General features: G+C 43.4%; 1 protein-coding gene across 3 annotated transcripts in view; it reads left to right on the plus strand.

Annotated features, from left to right (window-relative positions):
* Positions 1-1,867: 1,867 nt before the first annotated feature.
* Positions 1,868-27,956, plus strand: part of Lamp3 (lysosomal associated membrane protein 3) — a 35,349-nt gene continuing 9,260 nt past the window's right edge. For 2 of the 3 annotated variants that reach the window (XM_074073666.1, XM_074073665.1), the window contains exons 1-5: positions 1,868-2,138; positions 9,656-10,377; positions 11,148-11,276; positions 21,078-21,135; positions 22,299-22,466. In XM_074073666.1, the coding sequence (XP_073929767.1) occupies positions 2,090-2,138; positions 9,656-10,377; positions 11,148-11,276; positions 21,078-21,135; positions 22,299-22,466 (1,126 nt within the window). In that variant the 5' untranslated portion in view covers positions 1,868-2,089. Of the gene's footprint in view, positions 2,139-9,655; positions 10,378-11,147; positions 11,277-21,077; positions 21,136-22,298; positions 22,467-24,801; positions 25,955-27,956 lie in introns of those variants that run through there. The other variant, XM_074073664.1, reaches the window with a different exon arrangement.

The following is a 27,956-nucleotide window of genomic DNA, read 5'->3' on the forward strand; positions in this document are numbered from 1 at the left end:
TCCAGCAAGTGTTTTGCTGGTTAATGGGTGGTGTGGAAAATCTAGAGCCTGGTTTCAGCTCCTTCTGAAACATCCAACTGTGTCATCTCTCCTTTAGTCAAAGGCAGGGACCATGAGAAACAGCTTCAGGCCTCTGACTTTCTAAGAACCTGCTCAGGAGATGGGTTTCAGTCAAGGATGTCAATGGATGAGACTTCTCCCCTCAAAGCCACCCACCCAAGCCTTGACAAGTGTCAGGTCAACCCCTGCTGTCAAATTGCTACTTCCTAGGTGCTCCTAGGTTAAGGTAGGATGCCTCTGTTGGGCCTTTTCAGCCTCCCAATGTGGCACCACCTTGGCCTTTCATATATTCCCCATTGCTACCCAGAATCCTCCAGCCAAGCCTGTCACCACTGCTGAGACCAGCAGAACTGACACAGGCATCAGAGCCACACAGGATAAGATTGACATCTTAGCCTGTTGTGTGATACCAGGTGGCTGGCTCTGTTTATACATCAGTAAGACAGGGATTTAAATTTTTTACCTTGTAGAGTTTCCATATTCCTTACACAGTATCAGGCACAAAGTCACCACTGACTATTCCATTCCTACCTAGTGTGGCTCTAGGGAGCCAGCATTGAATCAGTCACTCTGTGGCTACTGTATGTTAATACTGTATGTTCTCGACAGGGTCACAAGCAACATGATGGCAGATATGTACCCCAGTCCTGATCACCTCTTCAGCAGTAGAACAGCACAGTGCTTACCAGCCTAGATTTTCAATCCCGGATTCATAGTCCAGAGTCTTCATTTAGTACCCTAAGTGACTCTGGGCAAGTCACTTGACTTTTCTGTGGTCAGTTTCCCCACCTGCTAAATGGAACAGCAATAATAGCAACGGTGCCCACACAGAGTGGCTGTGGGGTTCAAATGGAATACGAGCGCCTAGTGTCTACCTAATTATTGTCTGTTGGATGGATTGACTCAAAGAGCAGAGAGTAGGGAATTGCTGAAATCGGGTTGATTGGCACAAGGAACCCTTGCCTTCTACCATAAAAATTGCATTTTGAAACACACTGCAAGCTTTGGTGGTAATTGATGATTTAAGTGTTTGGAGCAACATAGTAAGATAAAATAGTGTAGCCAAAGCTGTTTTTCAGAAAATGATTTGAGACGAGGCTGAAAGCCTCAAATCCAGTCGTCAGGAAAGTGTCTTAACATTTTGAGTGAATGTGTATTCCTCACTCAAACTCACAGCCCAAGGTAGACCATCAATCTACGTCTAATTAATAGAAAGGGAGAGAAGACAGGAAAAGGTTGCCTTTCAAAGAGATTGAGTATTTTCTGTGTCCCGGGAACTTTTGGTTTGTAAAGTCACCTGGGAGATGGCACTGCTAGCCATCTCATACAGCAAAAACTAAAAGCAACTGAACAAAGAAAAACAACCAAAGATCAGAGTTTGCCCAGTGTCATTCCATTGGCTAGTTGGCAGAGTCAGGTTCAAACCCAGATCTCTCCCACTCCCAAGTTCGTGCTCCTTCTGCTTCCCATAGTCCAAGATCCCAAAGTGAGGCCCCATGGGCATTATATGCTCTGCCTCAGACACACAGAGATAGGGAACGCCCCCCACCCCCTTCAACCCTTCACCTAGGGACTGGCTTTCTCTTAGCTGACAAGGGTCTCTGGGATTACAGAAATGTACCCAAGCTATTAGAGAAAGAGGAGAGCCAATTTAGGAAAGAAGGTGCAGCACAGACCCCCACCACCTTGTCTGGGGAAATGATTCCCATGCCTTTCACCTTGCCTGGCCCCCACCCAAATCCCCGCCCCTCACCGACATGACAGGCGGAGGCACAAAGGGCCACTTGTTGTGGTTTCCCTCCCTGCGCCACACACCACTTGGGCGGGCCGTCAGCTACTTCTCATACCCTAAGTGACTTCGGTGTCTGGACTGCGAGTGGATCAGGGGCAAGAAGCTTGATCTTATTAGGTGTTCCAGGGACCTGTCCTGGAATTAGCTCTGTGCACGCAGCTCACAAGTCCCAGCTGTGCCCAGCCGAGCAGAGCAGCGGAGCCACCCTTGGCCACAGGTCACCCTCACTTACCAGTCATGCTCTGGCAGCTCTCTTCAGCGGTGGTGCTCTTTATGTCGCTGGCTGGTGAGTGACACACACCACTTTGTCTGGTGGCCCTGCCATATCTGGTTCTTTTAAATCTAAGTGCATTCTGATGCACCTGTCCAAGGCAAGGCAGGACAGACGGTAGATGTGGCTTCTGGACTGCAAGTGTTTAATTAAGAACTTCTCCATCCTGTTGCCTTATGCGGGTGGTACATCCTTCTAAGGGCTTTCATGGTTTGGACTTGTTTCCTGTGAGTTAGGCAGAGTAGGTGTCAGCCCCAGAAGACAGTGACACTGTCCGTGCTGCCCACATCAGTTCTGGGCACCCCTACCAGGGTGAGTTTATAGAAATTAATTTAATTTAGGAGATAGGAAACTGAGCCAGGGCTCAGACACAGGGCTCTCAGTTTGTTATCAGGGCAAAGCAGGCATATCTTTCTTTCCTGGCTCTCTTAGTTGCAAGTGCTATGTTTATAATATGTGAACAGGGAACCCTGAAGGCGCATCATTCCCAAAGGGTGTAAACCAGGATATCAAAGATTTTTTTTTTTAAATGCCATTGTATTATAGCTCAGACAGCTGTGTGGGAAGCTGAGCCTAGAATGATTATAGGCTGTGCTGAGGACTTGGAAATCTCTCCCTGCTGTTGTTCTCCTTCTGTCGGCAATTTCAAGGTTAATTCCCAATTCTGTCTAGAATCACTGAATTGAGCATGTCAGAGGACTAGCTCTGTGCACACTGCCCAGCACGAGGTGCTCCAGTTGGGGACTTGCTGGCCCTTGGTGTGGTATGAATGTTAGGAAGGCTATGAAAGCTGTGCCCCCCACTTCAGGCTGTTTTTCTTTGTGCTGTGCTTTCAGAAGTACAATTTCATGTTCTTTGGGGTTCAGAAGTCACCTGAGCTGGGGGAATAGCTCAGTGGTAGAGCAGTTGCCTAGTATATACAAGGTCCTGGGGGCCATCATCAGTACTCCAGGAGAAACAGAAGGAAAAAAAGAACAAGAAGTCATTATTACAAGCTAATAAAAAAGCAATGGGGCCGCCGTGTCCTGCCTGTGATTACCAATCATACAGCCGACAGAGACTGGCAGGATCAGGAGCACAGTGAGTCTCGACAAGTATAAGGGCAAGTGGAGAGGAAATGCCACCTTACCCTTTCCTCTCTGTGCTGCAATTTGGGGTGCAGGGAGTGAAGGAAGTAGGGGATTCTTCTTCAGTGGAGCTATACTGTGGCCAGGTCTGTGCTGCCTAGTGTCTGAAGGGCCATGCACAGCTGGATTCCAACTTTGCTCTGACCCCTTCCTGCAGCGAGGCCTTGTTCACATCGCCTGCTTTTTCAGATGCCCAGTTTCCCCACTGAAAATGGGGGAAATAGTCCTCTCCCAGAGGTGCCAGGGAGACAAAATGAGATAGACAAAATGAAAACAATTATTACAGTGTTTTTGCTTGGTAGGTCAATCCCACTTTTCGTATTTTTCTCTTGGGTCCCCTCCCTATCACCTTTGCAATCTCCTGCACTCAGCACAGGCTCACCAGCACATAGTATGACCACATTTACTGGTATGTTCTGTGTACCTGGCACTGTTCCAGCCTCTTTTGTCCATCGCGACATTCTTGTGATGGACGACATCTCCTCTTACTTAGGAGAAAATAGAGGCACAGAGGTTATGTAACTTGACCATAGTCACACAGCTGGTAAGTGACAGAGCTGAGCTATGAACTAGAGTCTGTGCCCATAGCAGCTAAGCCGTGTGTTCCATGAGGACATCTACTGTCTATATTAACTCATGTGGGAGAGAACTCTGAGCAGTAGGTGCTAACCTTATATTCTGAGGCAGAGGCAGGCCAGGGAGCTGCTCATCGTCCTCCAGTTAGCAGTGGCAGCCCTGAGGCTGGTGTCCAAGAAGCCTGGCCTTGGAGCTCATGCTGTGCCCTACTGACTACACAACCCAGCATGCCCAGGCTCAGAAAATTCTTGTTGAATTGGAGATGAGCAAAATCCATTAGCCATTTTGCTAGGAGGGACATGGCTCCTAAGTAGACTTCAGGAGTAATCTTTATCCAGGCCTTTTGTTTCCCTGGTCTCAAATTTCGGCTCCAGTTTATACAAGTTAGTTTAGGTTCAGCTGCACAAATTCAACAAGCCCCAGTGACAGTGAATTAAACTGTTATTACTCTCTCATGTGAAAACAAGTCCAGAGGAATTCAGACCTGTTCTAGTGGAAGGGCTCAGTCTCTGAAGACACAGCAATCCCATGTGTGATTTCCACCTGCAAGGTCTCCTCATGGTTCTGGATGTCTGTTAGTGCCCCAGCCATCACATACAAGTTGCTGGCTAGTTAAAGAAGAGAAAACAGAAGCATGATAAAGAAGCAGGTCACCTAGCTAATTGAGGTCCCTTCCACCAGCCTTTCCAGAAGCCCCACATGACGCTATCACTCCTACTGCTATGGCTAAAAACCCACACATTCCCACCCAGCTAAAAGGGACAGTTGGATGAAGGGTTCCTTATTCCAGGCAAAAAGTGTTCAACTGAAACTCAGGCATCTGTTACTAAGGATAAAGGGAGACTAGTTTGGGGGGCATTCAGCCTGCAATCTCTTCCACAAGGACAAGCCCCTCCTGCTCTACGGGACCCTTTGACCCTCTCTGCTGCACCTACTGGGGCAGCCTAGGACGTGCCAGGCAAGGTGCTCAGAGGCTAAAATCTGGTGTCCCTAGGCAAGGTGGCTCCAGTTACCCCCTGAGTATGCTCTTCATAGGCCTGAAAACAAGGTGCATTCTCCAAGGCCTGCCAACAGGGCTCCCTGCTGCCCTTCCCCTTCCCTCACCCCCACCCCAATCTTGTGGTCCCCCCTATGCTGACCCACGTTCTCAAACATATAAGGCTTCTGAAGCCTCCAGGTCTTTGCACTTGCTCCTCCTGTTGTCGGGAATGCTATCCACTCTCTTGTCTACCCTAAGAATTTCTCTGTGTGTTGGATGCCCCACCTCATACTCACAGGACACACTGGGGCTATTTCTATAATAACCTTGTCACACTGAGGAGTATGGACTACCTCTGTGTCTGCCTCATAAGCCTTTGAGCCCCCAAGAACAAAGACCTTCCCACAGGGCCTCAAAAGTCCTCCACACACCTGATGAACTGGGTTTGGCAGGAAACTATCCAAAGGCTATCTGGGAAGGAACTATCTGGGGAAAACCTAGAGAAGAGAAGAGGTCATCAGGAAGCCTGTGTGGTCACTGACTTTCCCAGGGATTAGGCAGTGACTCAATCTCAGCTTCTCCTGCTGGTTGTAGGGAAACCAAAACACCTCTTTCTACCCATAGCTACATAGAAGGATGAGAGCAACAGGTTGGAGCCTGGGGTACTTGTAACTGAGTCTCCTGAGTCCTAGACAATGCATGGGGATTGACCAATTACTGTGTAAACTCCAGTGTTAGGTTCTTTAGAAAAGAGGAAAAGTCAAGACAAATTCTGAGCTATGCCCTGCCCTCCTTCTGCCTCCCACCCTTTCTGTGGGTCTCAGACAGACCCAGTGATCTTGACCTTTACAAAATCTCTGGAAGCCAAAAGTCCTGTTTAAAAACTGCCCAGTTTTGACAGAGGTTGGAGGCAAGGGTGATCATATACACAGATTTTGTAAAACAGGGCCTTGTGTCCCAGATTCACTGAGTTCTCACAAATGTATGAACTTTCTGGGATGCATTATAACACATGACAAATCTACCCCTTATTAATCACCTGCTCATCATTTATACCTCACACTTCTACAGGAGAAGAGGGAGAGGGAGGGTCAGAGAGGAGCAGAGAAGGTGGGGATCAAACTATATTCCCTAAAGCGGTTCAATCTGTAACACACCTGTGAACTTGACATTTTTGGTTCAGTCACCTGCCTGCCCAGCCTTCTGCTCATTACTGCGTTAAACAACTTTCCATCTCTATAACAAATGCCTGAAATGACAACTTATAGAGAGAAAAGGTTTGGGCTGAGAGTATAGCTCAAGTGGCAGAGTGCTTGCTTGCCTATTGTGCACAAGGCCTTGGATTCAAGCTCCAGCACTACAAAATAAATGAAAATAAATAAATATAAAAGTAAGGAGAAAAGGTTTATTGGCTCACAGTTGCAGAAGTTTTAGTTCATGCTTGGTTTCCCTTGTTGCTTGGAGCCTACGGTGAGGCAATGCATCAGGGTGAAAGTGAGTGGTTGAGTAAAACTATTCACCCTCAGGGCTAGACAGTAAAAGAGAGAAAAAGACACAAGGTCCACTAAGGACACTCCCCAGTGACCTGAAGTTCTTCCACTAGGCCTCACCTCCTAAAATTTCTACCACTTCCCAATAGCACCAAGCCGGAGACCAAGCCTTTAATACATGGATCTTTGGAGGACACACCAGATCCAAACTAGAGCAACTACTCCTATTTCTCATCCCAGAGACACACCTACACACCAAATCAAGACACCATGACTACCATCACCTCCAGCCCCCTCACCAAGATTTTCTACACCAAGCACACTTTGGAAGTCTTCTTGCCCTATTTGGCATACTGTTCATTTGTAGAAGACTAAGTACTTATTTCTTCTTTGAATTCATTTATCACTTCTGAAAGAGGAATTCTATCTTGAGGAAGACTCTCTTTTTTTAAAGTTCATGCTACTCAATTTAGGAGATTCTACTCAGCTGAGATTTTTCTTTAGTTTATAAACACTGGCCATACCCAGGAGGAATTTAGGAAGGATACAATGATCTTCCAGAAAGAACAAGCAAGTGATTTCCAGTCTCTGGGGGTTCTCTGTAGCAACTGTTGGCTTTTCTTTCCAAGACATTCTTGGAAACCACTTCTGGGAATGAATTTTCTTTCTCCGTAGAGATAGTATAGACCTATTAGGGTTCTTGTTGAGTTCTTGACCAAGAAACCATTAACTCAGGTTTAGCCCATATTAGGTATGAAAATAAACCTTCAACAGCTGTCCTCTGTTACAATCTTGGTGAAGTCTTTCTTGAAGGCCTACATCACAAACACAAAGATCCCACGGGTAGGAATTTTATGAAAGTTTATGAAGTCAACCTACAGATGTAAACTCTACAACTTTTGAGATCATGCATTTAATTTTACAATTAAATATTTTAGATATGAAAAAGACTCACATAATTATGAATGCCACTAGTAACAATTTTTTTTTTTAAATGGGATCCAGTGCAATTTAAACTACTGTTTTCTGTTTTTGTCTTTTCCATTTTGGAAGCCAACTGTGCAGAAATAATTCACAGGTCTTACTACTGAGCCTAAGATCAGAACTTTTCTTCTGGAAACTAGTCATCATTTTAGCACATGAATTGTTTTTTGGTGGTACTGAAATTTGAACTCATCCTTGCTAGGCAGGCACTCTACTCCTTGAGTCACTCCTCCTCTAGCCTTTTTTTTTTTTTTTTTTTTTTTTTGTGCTGGTATTTTTGATACAGAGCCTCACAAGCTATTTGCCCATACTGACTTCCAACCATGATCCTCCTGATCTTTCCCTCCTGAGTAGCTAGGATTACAGGTGTGAGCCACCAGCAGCTGGCTAGCATGTGAACTTTTGAAGGCCTCATTGAAGACCACAATTATGAGGGTTCAGCAAACTGGTGCCACTGGAGGCCACCCTGCTAGTTCTCTCTCTTCTGCCTTTATCTCTTCTCTCGCCATTCTTCCCAAGGACACAGTCTACACCCACTCTTCCCCAAATCCAAGAATGGGTTCAATTCTTATTTACAGGAACTCAAGTCTCAACTTCAACATTGACCAGTTGTATAATTATGCTCAACTTGATGGAACTTTCTGGCCTGAGTTTCCTCATTTGAAAGATGTTAAAAATAGTTACCATCAGAGGGTTTTTGAGAGGGTGGTTAAAAAAAAAATATCCTTGACCTCAGGCTTCCTTGTTTTAAGTGTCCAGTAACTTGGGGCTTTTTGTTGTTAAAATGGCAAAAGTAACCACTTGGTAATGTATTGAAGGGAAGAGGGAGGCCAAAAGGTGTTTATGGATTATTTTCATTAGATATGAGCCTCAGGCCCTTATAAATACCAGCATAGAGCCATCTCCTTTCCCTCCTTGCATGTTTTCCCAAGTCTCAATCTACAACATGACAATGACAGCTCCCATGAGTGTCTGAGTAAATGAAACCACAGAGCTGAAGGGACAGAGCTGTCTCCTTGTGTTCCTGATCATCAGTTCCCAGGGCCATCATCTACATTTTGTCACTTTTTTAATGCTATGTGACTGGAAGGAGGCAAGCATAGAACCACTCGGGCCAAAAGACAGCCAATTGTCTTCCACCCTTAAGGGACATCCTGGGAGAGAAACTGTTCCAACAGTAGACATTGTGTGTGCTCAATGGTCCTAAACGTTTTCAGGAAGCCAACTCGTCGGAGACTGATAATAAGCCCAGAAGGTCGACAAGGTGAATGTTAACATTTTACCCACTCAGTTATTCATTCATCCAGCTCACATTTACTAAACACTTTCTATGAACAGGAGCTGGTGGTAAAAACTAGATACACAGTTCCCACCTTTAGGTGGCATTTAATCTTGTGAAATAGATGCACACCAACAAATAAACCAATAAGTAAGGACTTCTTCAAGGCTGAAATTCTGCTGGCACCCACCGGCCAGGATGATCATTAAATATTCATTACCATCTTCATATGTAAGTACAAGATGTGATTAGTGAATGAAAGCACCAATCGCAACCCTCAGATGGGGAATCACGACGGTGGGGACTTATATAAGGAGGACAGGGAAGACTCTGAGGAGCTGATAAGTAAGGTTTTGGGTTCTATTGAAGAATCGGAACAATTGCACTTTAATTTTCTTTCTTGGGTGAGAAAGACTGGGCTGCACAAAAGGTTAAGGAAATGACAGGAATTGGTCTATATTTAGAAAGATAGTAGGTGGCAAGATAAAAAATGGAAGGGACTATATTGTGAGGAAATGAGTCTCCCATCATTGGGGTCAATTAAACATAGATTGGATGAACACGTGTGTCCTAGGTCCAATTCATGCATCGGATTAGGGTTTAGACCTAATCATCCTTAAGACCCTTTCAAGCCTGGAATTATGTGCTTCTATGAAAACTTTTATAAAACTGAAGATCTTTAATTCACCTTCAGCTCTATGACATCATCACAGCAGCTGTTCACTAGAAGCGCTGTTTTATGTCAACTGTGTGGTTTCACACTTGAAGTTGGGAAACGGAGAGGCGTTAACATTAGGTATCTAGCTGAGGATGATCACTTCGGTGTGCATTGGTACCACACCCCAGGCAGAGCAGCTTCGTGCAGAAGAGTGTCTATAGTATGGTCATAACTGTGTGAAAAACCTGCATGCAAGCAAAGACATTACAGTTGTCTGGTAGTAGACTCTTTGGTGGCTTTTATTTCACTGTTACAGCCTTATAAATTTCCCCCAAAACTAAAACTGAGCATGTGATCGTTTTTTTATGAACTAAAACAAGAATAGGTGAAGAACTTAGTAACTGGTTAGTATCTAACACTTTTGTTTCCTAATTTGCAGTAATTTTGCATGATGGCCATCAAATAAGAGCCAAAGCAATTCCAGAAACAAGAGACTGCCTTCAACCCATCATAGCAGCAACAGGACAGGCCACAGCAAAATCTGTTTTGCAGCCAACTAATGAAGCTCCTCAAAGGACTTCAGCAGCAAGATCCATAGATGGCCACATCACTTCTCTAATAGCTAGCGAAACTTCCAACTCTGAGATCCCAACACACACAACAATAAAAACTCCAACCACTATGTCAGTAACTACAGAGAGCCCTCCACCCACCAGCCCAATTATCTATACCCTGGTCACATCCAACAACTCACACACCACTCCAATTACTGACACCACCATTGGCCCTGGCTCAACTCCATATTCCCAGCAACTCATCACCTCACTAGCCCCTACAACTGGAACTAGTTCATCCACTGTCAGCCACACAACTGGGAAAACCCCCGGACACAGTAGCCAGACTACCCTCCCTAAAACTTTGTCTGCAGCAACGCTCAAAAGCACCACCCATCAGAAGCCTACTCCACCCACCCATGCCCAAGGAACACCAACAGCCATACACAATGCCACGCAAACAGCCTCACCTGCCTCCACAGTTCCTGGGCCCACCCTTGCACCTCAGCCATCGTCAGTCAAGATCGGAACTTACCGAGTTCTAAATGGAAGCAGGCTTTGTATAAAAGCAGAGATGGGGATAGAGCTGATTGTTCAAGAAGAGTTGGTAAGTTCCAAGAGTTTAAATGAAGTTTGACCTTGCTAGGAATGAGTGTTCTCCCTGTAAACTGTGAGCTCACCTTTCTCCAAGGTGTTCCATTACAAGGTCAATGTGTTTTAGAGGACTTATAAAAAATAGACAGTCAGGCACACAATAAAATTTTCAGCCTGCACACCCTGCATTCTAGCCAGGATAGGCAGAGTGTTTGGGAGGTCCCTGCCCCTCTGTGCAACTTCCCAGCATCAGCTCCCTTCCTGTGAAATGAGAACTTGGAATTTAATGGTCTCCATGGTTCCACCCTGCTGTGATATTAACCTGACAATCCAGATTAACAAACATCTCAGGGAGAGGGGTTATAAGTATTTGATTTTTAAAGGAATCACCATAAAATAATAGGTTCCTTTGTTAGACATTTTTTGTGATTACAAAGAAAACTTCCACATCCAGGCTTTTATTGAGACAGAAGTACCTCCATAGGTAAATACTGCCCCGCAGCACCTTTCAGCATGTTTAACTGAATAAAAGTTAAATTCCATGCAGCACATCAGGGAACGTACCTGCCACAAGTTACCCATTAGGGAGCTCCTCCCATGGGGAATTCCTTCTAGAAGCCAGTTTTTGACTATGAGTTTGGAACTGAGAGGGCGTCATCCATCTGGGAGCTCTACATTTCTCAAGTTAACATCCATTTCGCCTACTTACTAGTCTGTGCTTCTGCGTCCCTGCTTGAATTTGCTTCTACCTCTCATTAAACTGATCTGTCTTATTTGGTTTAGGTTTTCTCACCTCCAAGATACTTCAACATCAACCCCAATGTAACCCATGCCTCTGGGAAATGTGGTTCCCGAAAATCCAACCTTCTCTTGAGTTTCCAAGGCGGATGTGTGAATCTGACATTTACCAAGGTGAGGCAAGAGCTCCTTTACACTGGTTGACTCTGGCTTCGCTTGGCCTCTTCCCTACCCAGAGGGGAGGTGGGGTGGGGGTGGGGGTGGTGTAATGCTGTACTTCACTTTAAGGTCCTGAAGAAACAATCTTAGTCTCTTGAGATCTTCGCTGATAAGAACAAAAAGCGTGGTGATGGAGAGGGGAAGTGTCGACATCTTGTTTGCCTTCTTCCTCCTTCATCCTTTTCTTTGCAGTCCCAGAAGGGTTTCAGTGTCTCTCAAGGAATGATTGGCTTTTGGAGATCCCAGTCACCAGTGCCCTTTGCAAACCACTGAAGGAGGAAGTTGTGCAGATGAAAAGATTTATAGAAATTCCCAGTGGACACCAGTTAAACAGGATTTTTCTAAAAATCAAATGTCAGAATGGGTTCTTTCCAACCCCAGAAGGTAAAATTCAGGAACTAACTAGGTTCTGGATTTTCCAGACCACAACCTGGAAGTGGGTAGACAACAAAGTAGAGTAGAAAGGTCATGGGTGTTGAGATCAGAGTTGGCTACAAATTTTACTCAATCACTGGCTCTTCTTGTGACAGTGGTTTGGCATGTGAACCTCCCTGAGTTTGTTTTATCACCTGAAGAATGGGGGAAAGGGTCATCTCGTAAGGAGCATGCCCAAAATACAGAAGATGGTAGATGATTGATAGCCAGCAGCTGTAACTTCAGTGACTAAAATAGGCAAATGTCTTGGGGACCAGAAGAGCCTGGTCATCCCCCTCTCCAGGCAGAGACTTGCCCCTACTGCTTGCAAGAGAGGACCCTTCCAGCTGGCACCATTTGCATGATCTCAAGCTCCTTGGAGCCTGTGTCATCATCTGCAAATGGAAATAATTATCTACCTAGTAAGGACTCTTAGGAGGATTAGAAGCATGTATGCAAACTGTCTAGCATAGTGCTTGGTATATAACAATTGTCAAAGGACAAAATTATAAGATGTTTAGAGACCTTAATAGGCTCTTACTTGTGATTCTAGATTGGCCCACACCTCATTCTTTATGATAGAATGACTGTGCAGATGAGCTGAGCAGAGGAGGTTGGCTTTGTAGACAGACAAGGGTGAGGAAAGCAGAAACAATAATAAGTGGATCTGACATCTCAAAGTTACCTTCCTTGTAAGGGTGAAAGCAGAGGGGAATGACTATCTTATCATGTGGCTAAAAGTGGCTTATCTCTCTCTCCTGATTTCTGGGTAGGTCAGATAAGCACCCTAGCTTTGGCTTGGTGGCATAGAACTTCAGCTTGAATGACTTCTTTTGGGTCTAATTCATCTGTTGGGCCTAATTCAAGAGCTCAGTTCAAACCAGTGGCCTCCTGATCCATTTTATTCAAACACCCTCAGTCTGATGAACAAAGTGTGGTGGGTATTATTGGTGGGGTGCATATTTTTCTCTCTAAGGTAGACACACTGAAGAAGCCACAGGAGTCCTTTCAGGGCCAGAGGGAAAGGCAAAATCCCTCACTCCCGAAGCCATTTGGGGCACAACATAATAAGGGCTCTATCCCCAGACAAGTGAAATTAGACTATAGAAGGGTCAGGAATTTCTTTTAAAAAATCACTTTGAAAAATATGGCAAAGGGTACAGACAAAGCATCTCTGCTTTAGTTCAGGGCTCACTTCCCCCCTGGGTCCCTGCCCAGACCACCATGTGAGAAGAGCCTATGGGAAGCATCAGAAACCACCACAACTGCTGCTGCCACCAGGCCAGAGGCAGAACTGCAAACTGCACTTTCTTTGGCTGCCTTCCAACCTCTCTTTTTGTTTTGTTCCACTCTCCTAATGCTTGATGCTGTCTGCCAATGCTCAACCTGCCTTCCTGATGCCTTCAGACTAGACTCTGTTTGCCCAAACTCCAACTAAGTGTTGAATCCCTGCCTTTCTGAAAAATCCTTTGTGCTCCCAATTTCTGCCCCCTCCAGAGGCCTGGGCAGGAAATGAGGGTCCACATGGAGTGAAGGCCTTCTCTTCCTCCCTGCCCCCTTCCACTTTCCCAAAGTCACTCTCCATCCAGGCCCCAAGCTTTGCCCTGGCTGCTTTGTGGGCATCTTACCAGTCAACACACCTTTTTCACTCCATTCCCACCAAAAATTCCCCAGGAGTCCAGCACAGAGGGAAGCAAAGAGATTCTGAGGAGGTCAAAATCCCCATCGACTTCATCCTTCTGGGGGGTCTTTCAGCATTTCAGAGAACTTGCTTAAGCCAAATAGGGGCTGTAGAGTCAAGAATTACAAGAGCTAAGCATGTAACTTAATGAGTGATGCAGGCTAGTCAGAACATTTTTTTCTTTGAAATAAGTAATATGTATGTACTTATGTATGCATGTATGTATATGTATGTATGTGTATATGTATTTTTGCAGTACTGGGGATTGAACTCAGGGCCTCATGCTTGCAAAGAAAGTGCTCTAACACCTGAGCCATGTCCCCACCCCTTTTGCTTTTATTTTTTTTTTAAGGGGTAGTTTGTTAGTTTTATTTATTTATTTTTTTTATTATTCATATGTGCATACAAGGCTTGGGTCATTTCTCCCCCCTGCACCCACCCCCTCCCTTACCACCCACTCCGCCCCCTCCCTCTCCCCCCTACCCCCTCAATACCCAGCAGAATTAGAAATTTTGCCCTTATTTCTAATTTTGTTGTAGAGAGAGTATAAGCCATAATAGGAAGGAACAAGTGTTTTTGCTGGTTGAGATAAGGATAGCTATACAGGGTATTGACTCACATTGATTTCCTGTGCGTGTGTGTTACCTTCTAGGTTAATTCTTTTTGATCTCACCTTTTCTCTAGTTCCTGGTCCCCTTTTCCTATTGACCTCAGTTGCTTTTAAGGTATCTGCTTTAGTTTCTCTGCTTTAAGGGCAACAAATGCTAACTAATTTTTTAGGTGTCTTACCTATCCTCACCCCTCCCTTGTGTGCTAAAACTTTTATCATGTGTTCAAAGTCCAATCCACTTGTTGTGTTTGCCCTTGATCTAATGCCCACATATGAGGGAGAACATACAATTTTTGGTCTTTTGGGCCAGGCTAACCTCACTCAGAATGATGTTCTCCAATTCCATCCATTTACCATCGAATGATAACATTTCATTCTTCTTCATGGCTGCATAAAATTCCATTGTGTATAGATACCACATTTTCTTAATCCATTCGTCAGTGGTGGGGCATCTTGGCTGTTTCCATAACTTGGCTATTGTGAATAGTGCCGAAATAAACATGGGTGTGCAGGTGCCTCTGGAGTAACCTGTGTCACAGTCTTTTGGATATATCCCCAAGAGTGGTATTGCTGGATCAAATGGTAGATCGATGTCTAGCTTTTTAAGTAGCCTCCAAATTTTTTTCCAGAGTGGTTGTACTAGTCTACATTCCCACCAACAGTGTAAGAGGTTTCCTTTTTCCCAGTATCCTCACCAACACCTGTTGGTGGTGGTGTTGCTGATGATGGCTATTCTAACGGGTGAGGTGGAATCTTAGCGTGGTTTTAATTTGCATTTCCTTTATTGCTAGAGATGGTGAGCATTTTTTCATGTGTTTTTTGGCCATTTGAATTTCTTCTTTTGAGAAAGTTCTGTTTAGTTCATTTGCCCATTTCTTTATTGGTTCATTAGTTTTGGGAGAATTTAGTTTTTTAAGTTCCCTGTATATTCTGGTTATCAGTCCTTTGTCTGATGTATAGCTGGCAAATATTTTCTCCCACTCTGTGGGTGTTCTCTTCAGTTTAGAGACCATTTCTTTTGATGAACAGAAGCTTTTTAGTTTTATGAGGTCCCATTTATCTATGCTATCTCTTAGTTGCTGTGCTGCTGGGGTTTTGTTGAGAAAGTTCTTACCTATACCTACTAACTCCAGAGTATTTCCTACTCTTTCCTGTATCAGCTTTAGAGTTTGTGGTCTGATATTAAGATCCTTGATCCATTTTGAGTTAATCTTGGTATAGGGTGATATACATGGATCTAGTTTCAGTTTTTTGCAGACTGCTAACCAGTTTTCCCAGCAGTTTTTGTTGAAGAGGCTGCTATTTCTCCATCGTATATTTTTAGCTCCTTTGTCAAAGACAAGTTGGTTATAGTTGTGTGGTTTCATATCTGGGTCCTCTATCCCTTTTGCTTTTAGTTGGTTTTTCTCTCACTAACTTTGCGCAGGCCAGCCTTGGGCTGTGATCCTCCTACCTCTGCCTCCTAAATACCTGGGATTTCAGGCACATTCAGCGCTAAAAATTTTTTTTTAAATTTGATCCTCATCAAACTTGAAGACAATAGCCAGGCACAGTGGCTCACACCTATGATCCCAGATTCTCAGGGGCAGAAATTGGGAGAACGGAGTTCAAGGCCTCCCAGGCAAAAAGTTAGCTAGACTCCATCTCAATGAAAAAACTGGGCATGGTGGTGCATGCCTGCACTCCAACTATGTTGAAAGCTTAAGTAGGAGGAACATGGCTTAGGCTGGCCCAAACAAAACTGTGAGACCCTACTTGTAAAATAACTAAAGCAAAAGGTTTCAGGTGTGACTCAAGTGGTGGAGTGCCTGCCTAGCAAGTACAAAGCCCTGAGTTCAAACCCCAGTACTGCCAAAAAAAAAAAAATAGGTTTTTGGAAACAAGGAAGACTTCATTTTCCCCTTTAGCCTAGTCGGAAAAATATCAGGGTAAGTATGAAATGATAAGGATGAGTGATAATGCCTCAGTAATGAGGAAACACAAGGGAGCAGCCAGTTCTCAGCTCTAGCCCAGTGGGGACTGCTGCTGTCCTTCACGGAGAGCGCTGCTTGGCAAGGTCAGCTTCCATTCTGAGTGGCTACCTACTTACTGGGCCAGTTGTTAAGTATTTTCAAGAAAAGTCAGAAATTCAGATGCATAAGAGCACACGCTTTTTAAATGTTGGGGACACATTTTTAAATATTTGAATACCATGGCAGCCAAACTAAACACAGCTGTAGGCCAGTTATAGTTTATAGTGGTGGTTTCTGCCCAACAGATACAGTGTATGAGATACATTTAGGCAGGAAAGACTTCTAGATTTTTCCAAAAGAGAAATGGGATCTACACTTAAGTCTGTCATTTTTTTTTAACTCTCTGAACGTTTTTCGACAATGGCAGTATTTACATTCGGGGCCACATAAATTTGTGGTAGGGGGTCCTGTGCCTTGTAGGACATTTAGCAGCACCCCTGGCCTCCACCCCCAGTTTGACAACCCAAAATGTTTATAGACTTTGTCAAATGTCACCTGAAAACTGCTACTCTAGACAGAAAAAAAAATCTTAAAAAAAGTTTGTGTTTGTTTATGTTATATATTAAAACCAAGCTGTAGAATGATAATAAGATGACAATTAGCAGGCTGGATTTATCAACCAACATATCAGTAAGTATTTACTGAGCACTGACTTTGTCTACTGAGGAAGAAATGGAATTTCTTCTCCACTCTCATAAATCTGTCCCCAATTTATTATCTGTGACAAGGGACAGATTCACAAACAAAAAAGCACTTGTTAATGTGTGCAGTGCACATTGCTCTGGAGAAACCCCAATGAAAGGTGACTCAGAGCAGTAGCTTAGAACACTGGCTTCTGAAGTGTCTTCAAAAAAGAACAAGGAATTTTAGAGAAGGAACCAAACAAAAAAGCAGCTTTGCCTGACAGGGGTAGGACGCCCGGGAAAGGTAGCTATGTGAGAAAGCTATGGTAGAGGAGGACTGGTTAGTAGGGTTGGCATGTACAGTTCTCTGGTGCCATCCCCCAGCCAATGACTGACTTCTGTCCTTCCTGGTAGACAAGGGCAGAGGTGACACCTTTACAAAGTTATGTCCTGCCTTTAGACAAGTAGGGGAGGGTAGAGAGAGCTTTTGTGCATTTGTTTCTCCTCAGTTGTCTTCAACTCAGTGGTGCTCCGTGTTGGGAAGGCGTTTGCTGGTCTCCCACAGACCCTAGCAATGCGCTAGGCAGATAGGAGAAAACAAAAACCTATAGTTCCAGATTTCAAGTCATTTCTAATAATTTGTACTTTTTTTAGTTGAAATACTACTGATAACAACATAGAAGTCTGCCTTCTAAAAATGCCACTTGACCTTGTTCGGTCAACATTTAAATTATCCATGTCATTCACTTTGTGACCATAGACAGATTGCTAACCATCTCTGAGTCTGAGTTTCCCAAGATGGCTTTAATAAGAAAAACAAAATTCAAACCTGTTCTTAATTTACTTAGAAGGGCTGGAGGATGGAAAAGAGATGGAAGAGGCTAATCAGCGAACAGCTGCAGCCCAAACCAGCAAACTGTTTCCCATTCTGGAGTACATATTAAAACCTTCACTCAAATCTAGCACTACTCCTAGGCACCATCATCTGCTTATAGCCCCAACCAGCCAAGAAGCCACAATTGTGTCTCCTTGAGGACTGTCCTATCCCAAAGCTTCTCCACTTCACACTGTCTCCCCCTCTCCCCGTTTCTCTATAGCCAGTGCAGGCTCAATGTAAATAAGTTATGCTTTCCTTCCCCTAATTTTCATTATAAAAAAGTTCTTGGCTGGGTGCTAGTGGCTCATGCCTGTAATCCTAGCTACTTAGGCGACAGATGAGGAGGATCATGGTTTGAGGCCATCCTGGATGAGAGACCCCATCTCCAAAATAACCATAGCAAAATGGACTGGAGGTGTAGCTCAAGTGGTAGAGTGCCTGTTTTGCAAGTGTGAAGCCCTGAGTTCAAGCCCCAGAACCACCAAGAACAATGTTCTTAGCTCTACGTCCTACAACTGGAAATTTCAAGAATGTGTATCCAGAACTGCTCCTTTTTCTGGCTAGCATCTATAAGGGTGGGGGTGGGGCTCAATAAATCCTGTATTTGAGTTCCTTCTACCTTAAGAGTTTTGCTAGAATAGAGCTGACCAGACATTATTTGTTGGACTGCTGTGAGCATGAGCTGAGTGTGGTGTTTGGCCCACAGTGGGGTCAGGAGAGCAAGTTTTGTTTCTCCTTTCCCCCAAATTTATTTTTTAAAGACCTGAAAACCTTTCCGTGTTAGTGTCTCATTTGATTTAGGGTGGCATGTTAGACAGTTGCTTAAACCCTTCAAGTTCAAGATAAACATACTTCCCTTCCTCTCCTCCCCACAACTTCCTTCCTGCCCAGATAATTTTGTTTTAAAACATTCTCCTGCAACTTTGTGTAGAATTTACGGCCAGCACTCTTCATCTGAGGACTCTACACGTATAGATTCACCAACCACTGATAGAAAATATTCAGAAAAATATTTAGATAGCATTTACACTGTAGTAGATATAAGCAATGTAATGATGATTAAAGAATGTGGGAGTACGTGCAAATGTTTCATTTTATCTGAGGTACCCAAGCAGCCTTTGAGATTTTGGTGACCAAGAGGAGCTTAAAACCAACCCTGCATGGATGAGGAGAGGTGATTGCATTTTTCTGCATTCAACACCATCACTTTCTCATCTACCCTTTTGGTGGGGCAGTGCCAGACCTCCAGATTAGCAGGTGCAGAGGGTGTCAGGGCCAGGCAGTGTACTGGCCAGCCCAGGTCTTGAAATCAATGCTACCGATCCCCCTGGTGTTTCTCCAGAGCCTCTGAGTGGTGTTTGGGGGCTCTTGGTTCATGAATTGGGTTCTTGAGTAGTGTGTCAATGTTCAAATGTTAATACCCTCAGAGCTTTCCAAGTATGCCGTCCCATTTCATGCTCTGCTTTCCTGCATGCTTTTCCTTCTGCCTGGAATGCCTCTCCAACCTTCAGCCCCTTTAGCATTCATCCTTTAAAATGGCTTGATGGTCATCAACCTGTGACATATGATAATCCCTATTCCCCCCACTCCATACCAGGTAAAAAGGAGAGACTTTCTCCTCTTTATTTGCCGAGTCTCCATGTGTTGGTCTCTAACCTTCACTAACACTCGTTGCTCTTTTTGTCATCTTGAAGGTAAAGTCAATGGCTCAGCCACATTTCTCTCTCTAGTGCCCAACACTGACTTTGTATATAGTAGATCTTTAGCAAAGATTTCATGAATAAATGAATGAACAAAGAAGAGAATCTAAATTTGCCAGAATCTAAATTAAGCTAAGTTGCCACCAAGTACATCAGTAGTCTAAATAAGTAGACTCTTTGACTTCCTTCTGCAATGTCCAGAGCAAAGGTTTCTTGATTTCGTCACAGTAATTCTGAGCAAAAATGTCCTATTTGATGTTGAAGACAAAAATCTACATCTCGAGTATCTGTGTAACATTTTACAGAAGTCAATAGCAGGACCCTGGGGCCTTATGGTCTTTGGCTTCCAGGGAGGTCTTGATTGGCTGACTCGTTTCTGACCCCTGCCCTTTGTTGTATAAAGGCAACGTGTTGCTGGGAAGGATGTTAGTGTTCCTTGAGGAGTTACGATCCTTTGAAGAGGTATTTGGAGAGCTCTGTAGATACCCCACTGTTTGAGTAAGGAGATGAGACTCACCAGTGGTCCATCCAAGCAGACATGAAGTAAGTGCTAAGATGCTGCATGCAGCTAGTAGGAGGCTCAGTCCCTTTTGCCAATGGCCGTGATTCCATGAAGGATTTTTACTTTGTCTTCAGGAGTCTGGCAGGTAGATATATTTGTCACTGTCCAACCCAAACCCCAAATGAGAAAAATATCTGGCAAAGAATAATGCCATGTGGCTCAAAGGGAAAACAAACGCTGTAAACCACAAAATGTATTGCACATATTTTCCCCAGGGTTTGGGTTAAATGTGACACTTCTTTAAAGTTCTAATCCTCCTGTCAGCTTCCCACACACAACCTACTTCTATTCACCCTACTCTGGTGGCCCAGAGCTAAAGTTAGCTCTATTACTTTAATCAGTAGACCTAAGGTGAGCTTACTTGATTGCCTTCTTTTTCTATTTGTGGTAGATCTGAGCTCTAGGAAATAAATAAAAATTATCATTGGAGCTCAAGAAAGTTTACTGGAAATGGAAAAAGTTATTATTACGGTTATTAACAACACTGATTAAAACGTGAATGAAAGCTGGGTGCTGGTAGCTCATGCCTATAAACCTAGCTATGCAGGAGGCAGAGATCAGGAAGATTGCAGTTTAAAGCCAGCCAAATCATTCGTGAGACCCTATCTCAAAAAAAAACCTTTACAAAAAAGGGCTGGTGAAGTGGCTCAAGGTGGTGTCAACCCTGAGTTCAAGCCCCAGTACCACAAAAAGAAAAAAAAAAAAGTGAGTGAAAGTGCTGCTTAGTTTCTTACATGGATCCCTTCATTTGATCTTCACATCAACACAAGAGGTAAATCCTGTAATTTTTTTTCCCTATTCTTCTACCAAAGTAGGACAAAGTTAAATTTGGGGAATGTAAGCAAACACTTTAATATAAACAACTCAGACTAGGCTCACAAGGGATGAAAGATATATTTTAAATTAGCATTAACATTCTTAACAACACTTTAATTCTTCCAGATAGGAAGAATTGCTTGTAACAAACATCTAACAGAGAAATCTGGGGACAGGGATAAGCTACTACTTGTTTTTTATATTGATTGATTGATTCGGAGGTACTGGAGTTTAAACTCAGGGCCTTCGTACTTCTGAGGCAGGTTGTTTTTTATTTTTTGTATGGCATGTTTATTTCATTGAGAATTTCAGACACAACTATGGGCTTTGTACCCATACACCTCCAAACCCCCTACGTCAAGGGTTTAATAGCTGGAATCCTGACTAGACAAATGTGTAAGCCAGGATTATAAACAGATACACTGATGTTATCCAAAGGTTAACACGCTGCTGTTTTGCAGGAAGAAAATTCATATTATATCAGTGAAATGGGAGCCTACTTGACCATCTCAAATCCAGGTTGGTACTTAGAAAATGGGTGTTCAATTAACAATGACACAGTTTCTGGTTAGCTCATTTTTCATAACATTGAATGCTAATCTTTGATGTTGCTTTTAAGAAACAGTGAGAACGTAGTCTGAAATAAATTTCTGGGGAAATTTACTACTTGTGTATGCTTCAGCTTATCCATCTGCTCATGGAGAAGGTTGAACTAGAGTACGTTAGAGATGGTTACCAGTTTAGTGCCTTTTTAATGGATTCTTTATTGACAGTACAATTTATTCTATACTCTTAGAATCATTTACTTATTCTACAAAATGTAGTTAGGTGCCAAGTCTTGTTTGTATTAGGCATTGAAGATCCACAATTATCCAATCGGATAGTTCCTGCCCTGGCAGAGCTTGCATTCTAGAAGGGGAGGGAAGAGGGCTGCACACAAACATTTTTTTTTTTTGGTGGCACTGGAGTTCGAACTCAGGGCCTCAACACTTGCTAGGCAAGTACTCTTATGGCTTGAGCCACTCCACCAATACTTTTTTATGATAGGTGTTTTCAAGATAGGGTCTCTCAAATTAATTGCCCAGGGCTGGCTTTGAACCTGGATTCTCCTGATCACTGCCTCCTGGGTAGCTATGATTACAGGCGTGAGCCACTGGCACCTGGCCAATTTATACTCTAAGTGGTGATAAATTCTATGAACTAACCCAAGCTGGAGTGGAGAGGAATGGAAAGCCATTTCTGGCAAGCCTTAGAGAAGCTCTCAGGGAAGGAACTAGTCTGAAGAGGGAGGTTTGAGCACAGATGTCTCCATTTGGGAAGATCCAGGTCTAGGACAGCTTTTCCAGATGGCATGAGTGACAGATGCACAAGCCCTAAGGAGGAGTTTGCTAGGGTGCCTAAGGCCAGGCAGGGCACCAGCGTGCCCAAGAGAGTGAGCACACAGTGGGCTGTGGGACAAGCTAAAGATTTGGGATTTTTACTCTAAACTGTGCAAGGATGCCTTAGCAGGGTTTGCTATAGGAAATTGACATATCAGATTTACATTTATAAAGGTTCGCTTTGGTTGCTGTATGGAGAATTACCCATAGTGTGGCAAGCTGAAAAACTCCTTCAGTTTTCACTGCTAGAGCGGATCCTCCCACTTGAATCTTGTGTATCTAAATTTCACTTTTTCTCTTCAGAGAAAACTTACCAGGGAATGAAAAATGCTGTGATGTTTGAAACAGTAGTCGGGCATTCCTTCAAGTGTGTGAGTGAACAGAGCCTCCAGCTGTCAAGTCAGCTTCAACTGAAAACAATGAATGTCCAATTGCAAGCCTTTGACTTTGAGGGAGACGGCTTCGGAAACGGTAAGTTTCAAGTCCCAAAGAGGCTTCAGAGACCAGGGTAGCTCTGAGCCATGTTCAGTCTGAAGGTGTCAAGAGGCAGAAAGCACTTAGGTGTCTTAGAACAGAAAATGACTCCACAAGGTCTGAAGACCATGATCCTCTGGCCACCCCCACCCCATCTCAAAACCAGATCAGTTAGCCCACTCAGTCCTCAGCTCTCCCCAGCAGGATGCGTTCACTTTGTCTGACCAAAACACATATTTTCACTCATTTAAGTACACATAGTCAAGAAAACACCATCAGTGACCTTGCTAATGGGCACCGGGGAACTCAGGTATGTTCAAAGAATCTTTTTAATGTATTGAGAACTAATTATGTAAGATTTCAGAACAGAGTCTTTCTTACCTGCAGAGGGAAAAGAGCAAAACATGGTAATTTGAGAAATAAACTCTGTTAGATCTTCTCTTCTTAATAAGAGCTTTACTCCCCCTCCCCCCACCCTGCCCACCCCTCTGACAGCGTTTCCTCATAGTCAGTTTTAGTTCTGTATGACTTCTGCTTTGGGGTTGAACCACCATGGGCAGAACTTGCCTGATACTGCCCAGGAAGGAAACTGGTCCTTGGGCAAGAGCCAGAAGCAAAAAAGGTGACTTTCCAGAAAACCCCTTTTCTCCCTGCTCAGAAAAAAGTGTTACAAGGACTTTCTACATCTGAGCAAGAGGTTTCCTGAACTTCAACTTCTAGAACGGCCTTCTCAGAAAAACTCAAAAACGTTTAAGTGTTTCTCAATTATCCAAAATGGATTGAGCTAGAAGCTTAGCCATATATTAAATTTCTATAATGAATCTGATCTGGCTTTGGGCTCCATTATAAAATTAAAGATGTGTAGCCAAAAACCTGTCTTGGCACAGTGGAGACCGCTTAGCAAGCAAAGAAATCAGGTGTTGCTTGCTCTGGATCCCTGCCTTCTGTAGGTTTGGTTTTTGTTTTGTTTTGTTTTTCAGTGTCTTACAGTCTGTGCCTTTTGGGCCTTTGCCACAATGCTTAGGTTAAATATTAAATATAAATATTAAATTGCTAATTTTCCATTACTTTGTCAGCTGGTCTCAAAACCTCTAATTTTGGGAAACTCATGCTAAAGATTTGAAAAACCTCTGAAATTAATCATGTGATCTTAAAATAAGACACACACTGCTTATCTTTCCCATCAGAATCTCTGTGAAGCAGGAAGTGGGCAGGCCTAGAGAAATAAAACCTTTTACACCCTTGGCTCCTATTAGTACTCATAGGTAGACATAAGAAAAATCTTCTCTTTATATGGTTTTCCTTAAAAAGTCTCCATTCATTGGAGAGTCTCCAAGCAAGATCCTTCAGTTATCCTTCAGTCCTCTCCCTCTATCACTGTCACCAAATGTTCACAAAGCCCTACCAATCCTCCCACCAAAAGATTTCTCTTATTCACCTCATGGTCACTGCTTTAGCTCAGCTCCAGATTCCTTGGCTCTGTAATTCAAATTTCCCTAAAGAAGCTCAGATGGGAAGACAACAGATCATTTCATCATTCTGTAAACAGTATTTTTTACCAGAGAGTAAGAGACGGTTGATAAAAAAGACATGTGCAAAGGCTATGGGAGCTCACAGGAAGGTGAGATTAACACAGCATTGGCAGTGATGGGTGACACAAACGTGCTGAAACGGGCTTGGAGAAGAATCCAGCAAGTGGAAAAGTTCAGCTGTGTCAAAGAGAATGGTCATCCCAAACCACAGACCCCTGGCTCCAGATTCGTAACACTTCTGCCCTAAAATCCTGGGGCCTGCATGAAGTTTGCTGTCCTTTTCTTTTCCGTTTTTTTTTTTTTCCTGCCATCCAAGAAACACCAGGCTGTCCCAGCAATCCCTTTAAGAAGCAGAGACCTTGAATAGAAAACTTGGGCTCTGTGACCCAGTTTCTGGAGTTAGAGGACGTAGCTCCAAGGTTTATCTGGCCTGAGAGTCCAGACATGACCTTGATCATAACACTCTAGACCAAACTAGTATTTCCCAAAGCTGGCTCTGTCTCCCAGCTACATCAGAATCCTCAGACCCCACCTCAGCTGCACTGGACCATAATTTCCTGGGGATGGGGCCTGGGGATCTGCAATTAATCACCTTCCTAAGCCCTACCAGTTTCCTGCCCACTGTATGAACCTTTTTCCTCCTCCATTTCACTTATATGCCATCTGAGGCAGCAGGTGGGAGGCCCAGTTCCTCCTTGCCTCAGATTCCTTCTCTCCAAAATGGAGGCAAACAGGGGCAGTATCACTTCCCAGCATTTGTGGCCGGCCTGTAACATCTGTTACTCTGCCTTCAATTACAGCAGAAGAATGCTTCAGTGACAGAAACAGGAGAGAAATCCCTGTGGCCGTGGGTCTGAGTATCGCAGGACTCCTTGTCGTTTTGCTAACAGCAAGCCTGGTGGCCAGAAAGAGGCCCAGTAGAGAATATGAACGAATGTAAAGCCCCACCTTCTACAAAATGTACAAGGTTCAGGCCTTGGGGATTCTGGCTTCATATTCAGCCAGAAGGTGCCTGTCTCGTCCTCTCAAACTGATGAGGAAGCTGAGTTTTCCACCACAGGGTCTCCCAATGCTAGTGTGAGAGGCAGCCTCCACCTGCTTCCTCCTGTGCCAGACAGGCTTGGACACCATCTTCCACACCTGAATAAACAGGACTGCTTCCAGAATTAGGGCGCAAAGGAAGAAACATGAGCGGGGTGCTTGTGAGAAGGAGAAAGCAAAAACCCAAGGGGACCACACTGGGGAAGTCATTTGCAAACTGCACTGATTTTGTTTATATAGTTTTAAGAGTCTCAATATTCAGTGTTCTTTAAACAGCACTCTAGGAAAACCAACCCATTTCAAAATTCTTTATGAAGTGACCTTAAACTCCTGCATTTTATCCAAATTCTGATGTACTAAAATTATACGCAGCTTTAGTATGCTATCATTTTTTAAAGACACTCTATGCTATTGTAATATACTGTTATTAGCAAAACATTTAGAAAACTGCTTAGTGTTTTACCTTTTTAATGTAAAGCACACACCAAAGAGCTTGGCAAACAGAAGAGGCTCAATAAAGATTAGTTCTTCAATTCTTTCCACCTCATTTATTGTCTGCTTTCTTAGCACTTTTCTCTGATTTGTCCATTTTTCTTTAGTGCTATTCTTTAAAAATTTGTTGACTTGAGCCATTGCAGGAGGAGAAATAGGCAAGCAAGAAGACATAAACCTGCCCAGACTATGACCGCCTCCCATTCCACTTCTTTGAAAATATTCTCCAAAAAAACTGTAAGCCAGTAAATTCCTGATTGGGAGTGGTGGGTAACTGGAGAAAAATATTCAATTAAAATACGGCTTAGGATATCCTTCGTGGTTTTTTATTGCACTGACAGTTACATGTGAGAAATAGGGTTTTAGTTCAGCGAAAAAAGACCATAATAGGATTCCAGATATTCTTACCTGATTTACTTACAGGAAGTTTTCTACATTTTCCAAAAGTGCCACTTATTCTTTTTAACGGGAAGCTTATGAAATTTGGCAACAACTCTGTAACTGCTTATTTAGGAACTGTAATGGCTCTCCATGGAGGTATTTATCTTTCCACTTTCTTAGAAGTAAGGGGTGGGGAGGGCACTCAGCTTCAAGAGAGCCCTAAGAGCCCTGAAGACATCCAAAGAGTCAGGAAATGCCTATTTCCCCTTTAAAATGGGAGATAGAAATCTGGATATGTGGGGCCCAGTGTTCCCCAAAGTACTCAGAGTTAACAGGGCTTTGGCTTTGGAGAGATAGGATCTCTTTCCTCCTCATCCCCCAACCAAACTGCACCTGTTCCCAGCTCCCATGTGTGCACAGTTAAGGGCACCTGGAAAACTGTACAGTGCAGAGCACGAGGTTTTAATTCACCTTGCTTCCAGCCATCCTGCAAAATGACGCCAGTAAAAATAATCTTCCACAGCAGATGGAAGCACACTGAAGAATTTAACATCAAGAGCAGAGGGATAAGAAAGTTCATTTGAATTTAATTTCCCTTTCTACGAGCTTCAGCGAGTTCTTTGGGGGTGAATGGCAATTGCCTAGACTCATGATATCTACCCCCACCAACACAAATTATCCTTAAAATTAATTGGAACTAGCATCCTACTAACCACAAGGGGTAGAGATTTCATTTGAATGACCAAGAAATCAATGCTCAGCTATATTGTTTTCTCATATCTCTGTCCACTTTGTGCAGTGGAGATGGGGCAGCAGCCTGGCTGGCCTCCCAGCCCTGCATCCCTCTCTCCTACCACACATATAGCCACCCTAAGAAGTCTATGATGAGAGAGTAAAGTTTTGTGGGCTCTAACTTCCATTCTTAATCTGGAAGAAATGAGTGGATTTATCACCTTCTTCCTTTTCTCACCCAGGATGTGAAAATAGCTCTGGGGAAGATGAAGAATGAACACAGGGACTGATGGAAGTGAACTGGAATCAATGCCAAACCACAGAGTAGATCCAGGGTATAGCTAGTTCTCGGGCTGCAAAAAAAAAAAAAAAAAGATCAAATCCAAATATCTAGCTAAAGAGAACCATTGAGGGCTCTCAGATACAATGGCAAGAAAGACCATAATTCACCCAAATGGTCTCATAGGAAACAGTTTCTGACCTGCCACAGTCAAGCAAGACCAAAATAAAACAAACTTCATGGTCACTAGGCAAAAATACTGGGCAAAGTAACCATAAGGATGCTATGAAGTTAGACTGATGAAAGAAGGGAGGGTTTATTGGTTTGCCAGGAATACCAGAACAAAGTTTCATAGACTACATGCTTTAAATAACAGTTTATATTTTCACAGTTCTGTGTGCTAGAAATCCAAGATCAGGGTGTTGGTTTCTCCTGAGGTTTCTCTCCTTGGCTATAGATGGCTCAAGTCTCCATATAGTCTTCTCTCTGTACCTATCAATATCCAAATATCCTCTTCTTATAAGAACACTAGTCAGATTGGCTTGTGGCTCACCCTAATGACCTCGTTTTACCTTCATTCCTTAGGGACCCTCCTTCCTCATCCGGTCAAGTTCTGTGATGCTTAGGGGCTAGGACTCCAATTATGAATGGGGGAAGGAGACACTTAGCCCATAACAGATGGTTAGAAATGAGAAAAGAATAGTCAAGGAACAAAAAGAAATCCTTGATAATTGCTTTATGCTGAGAATCACTAATAAGAATGAAGTCATGTAACCACAGTTCCAAGATGAGATGTTAAATGAAAGAGTGAGCTAAACGGAGCTTTCACTCCTAGGCAAACAAATTGAACAGCAAAGCTACATCACTAAATAATATACAGAAACAGTAAGAACAGAGTAGATAGTACTGACAATTATATTATTTTCATAGAATGGCTGAGACAGTCACAAATAATGCAAATAAAGCCTCATGATTTAAGCATTATAGTTAATCTACCAGATATAGAAATTTTCAGACCATCTGACATAA

Source organism: Castor canadensis, chromosome 5, assembly GCF_047511655.1.
Source record: "Castor canadensis chromosome 5, mCasCan1.hap1v2, whole genome shotgun sequence".
Classification (NCBI taxonomy): Eukaryota; Metazoa; Chordata; class Mammalia; order Rodentia; family Castoridae; genus Castor; species Castor canadensis.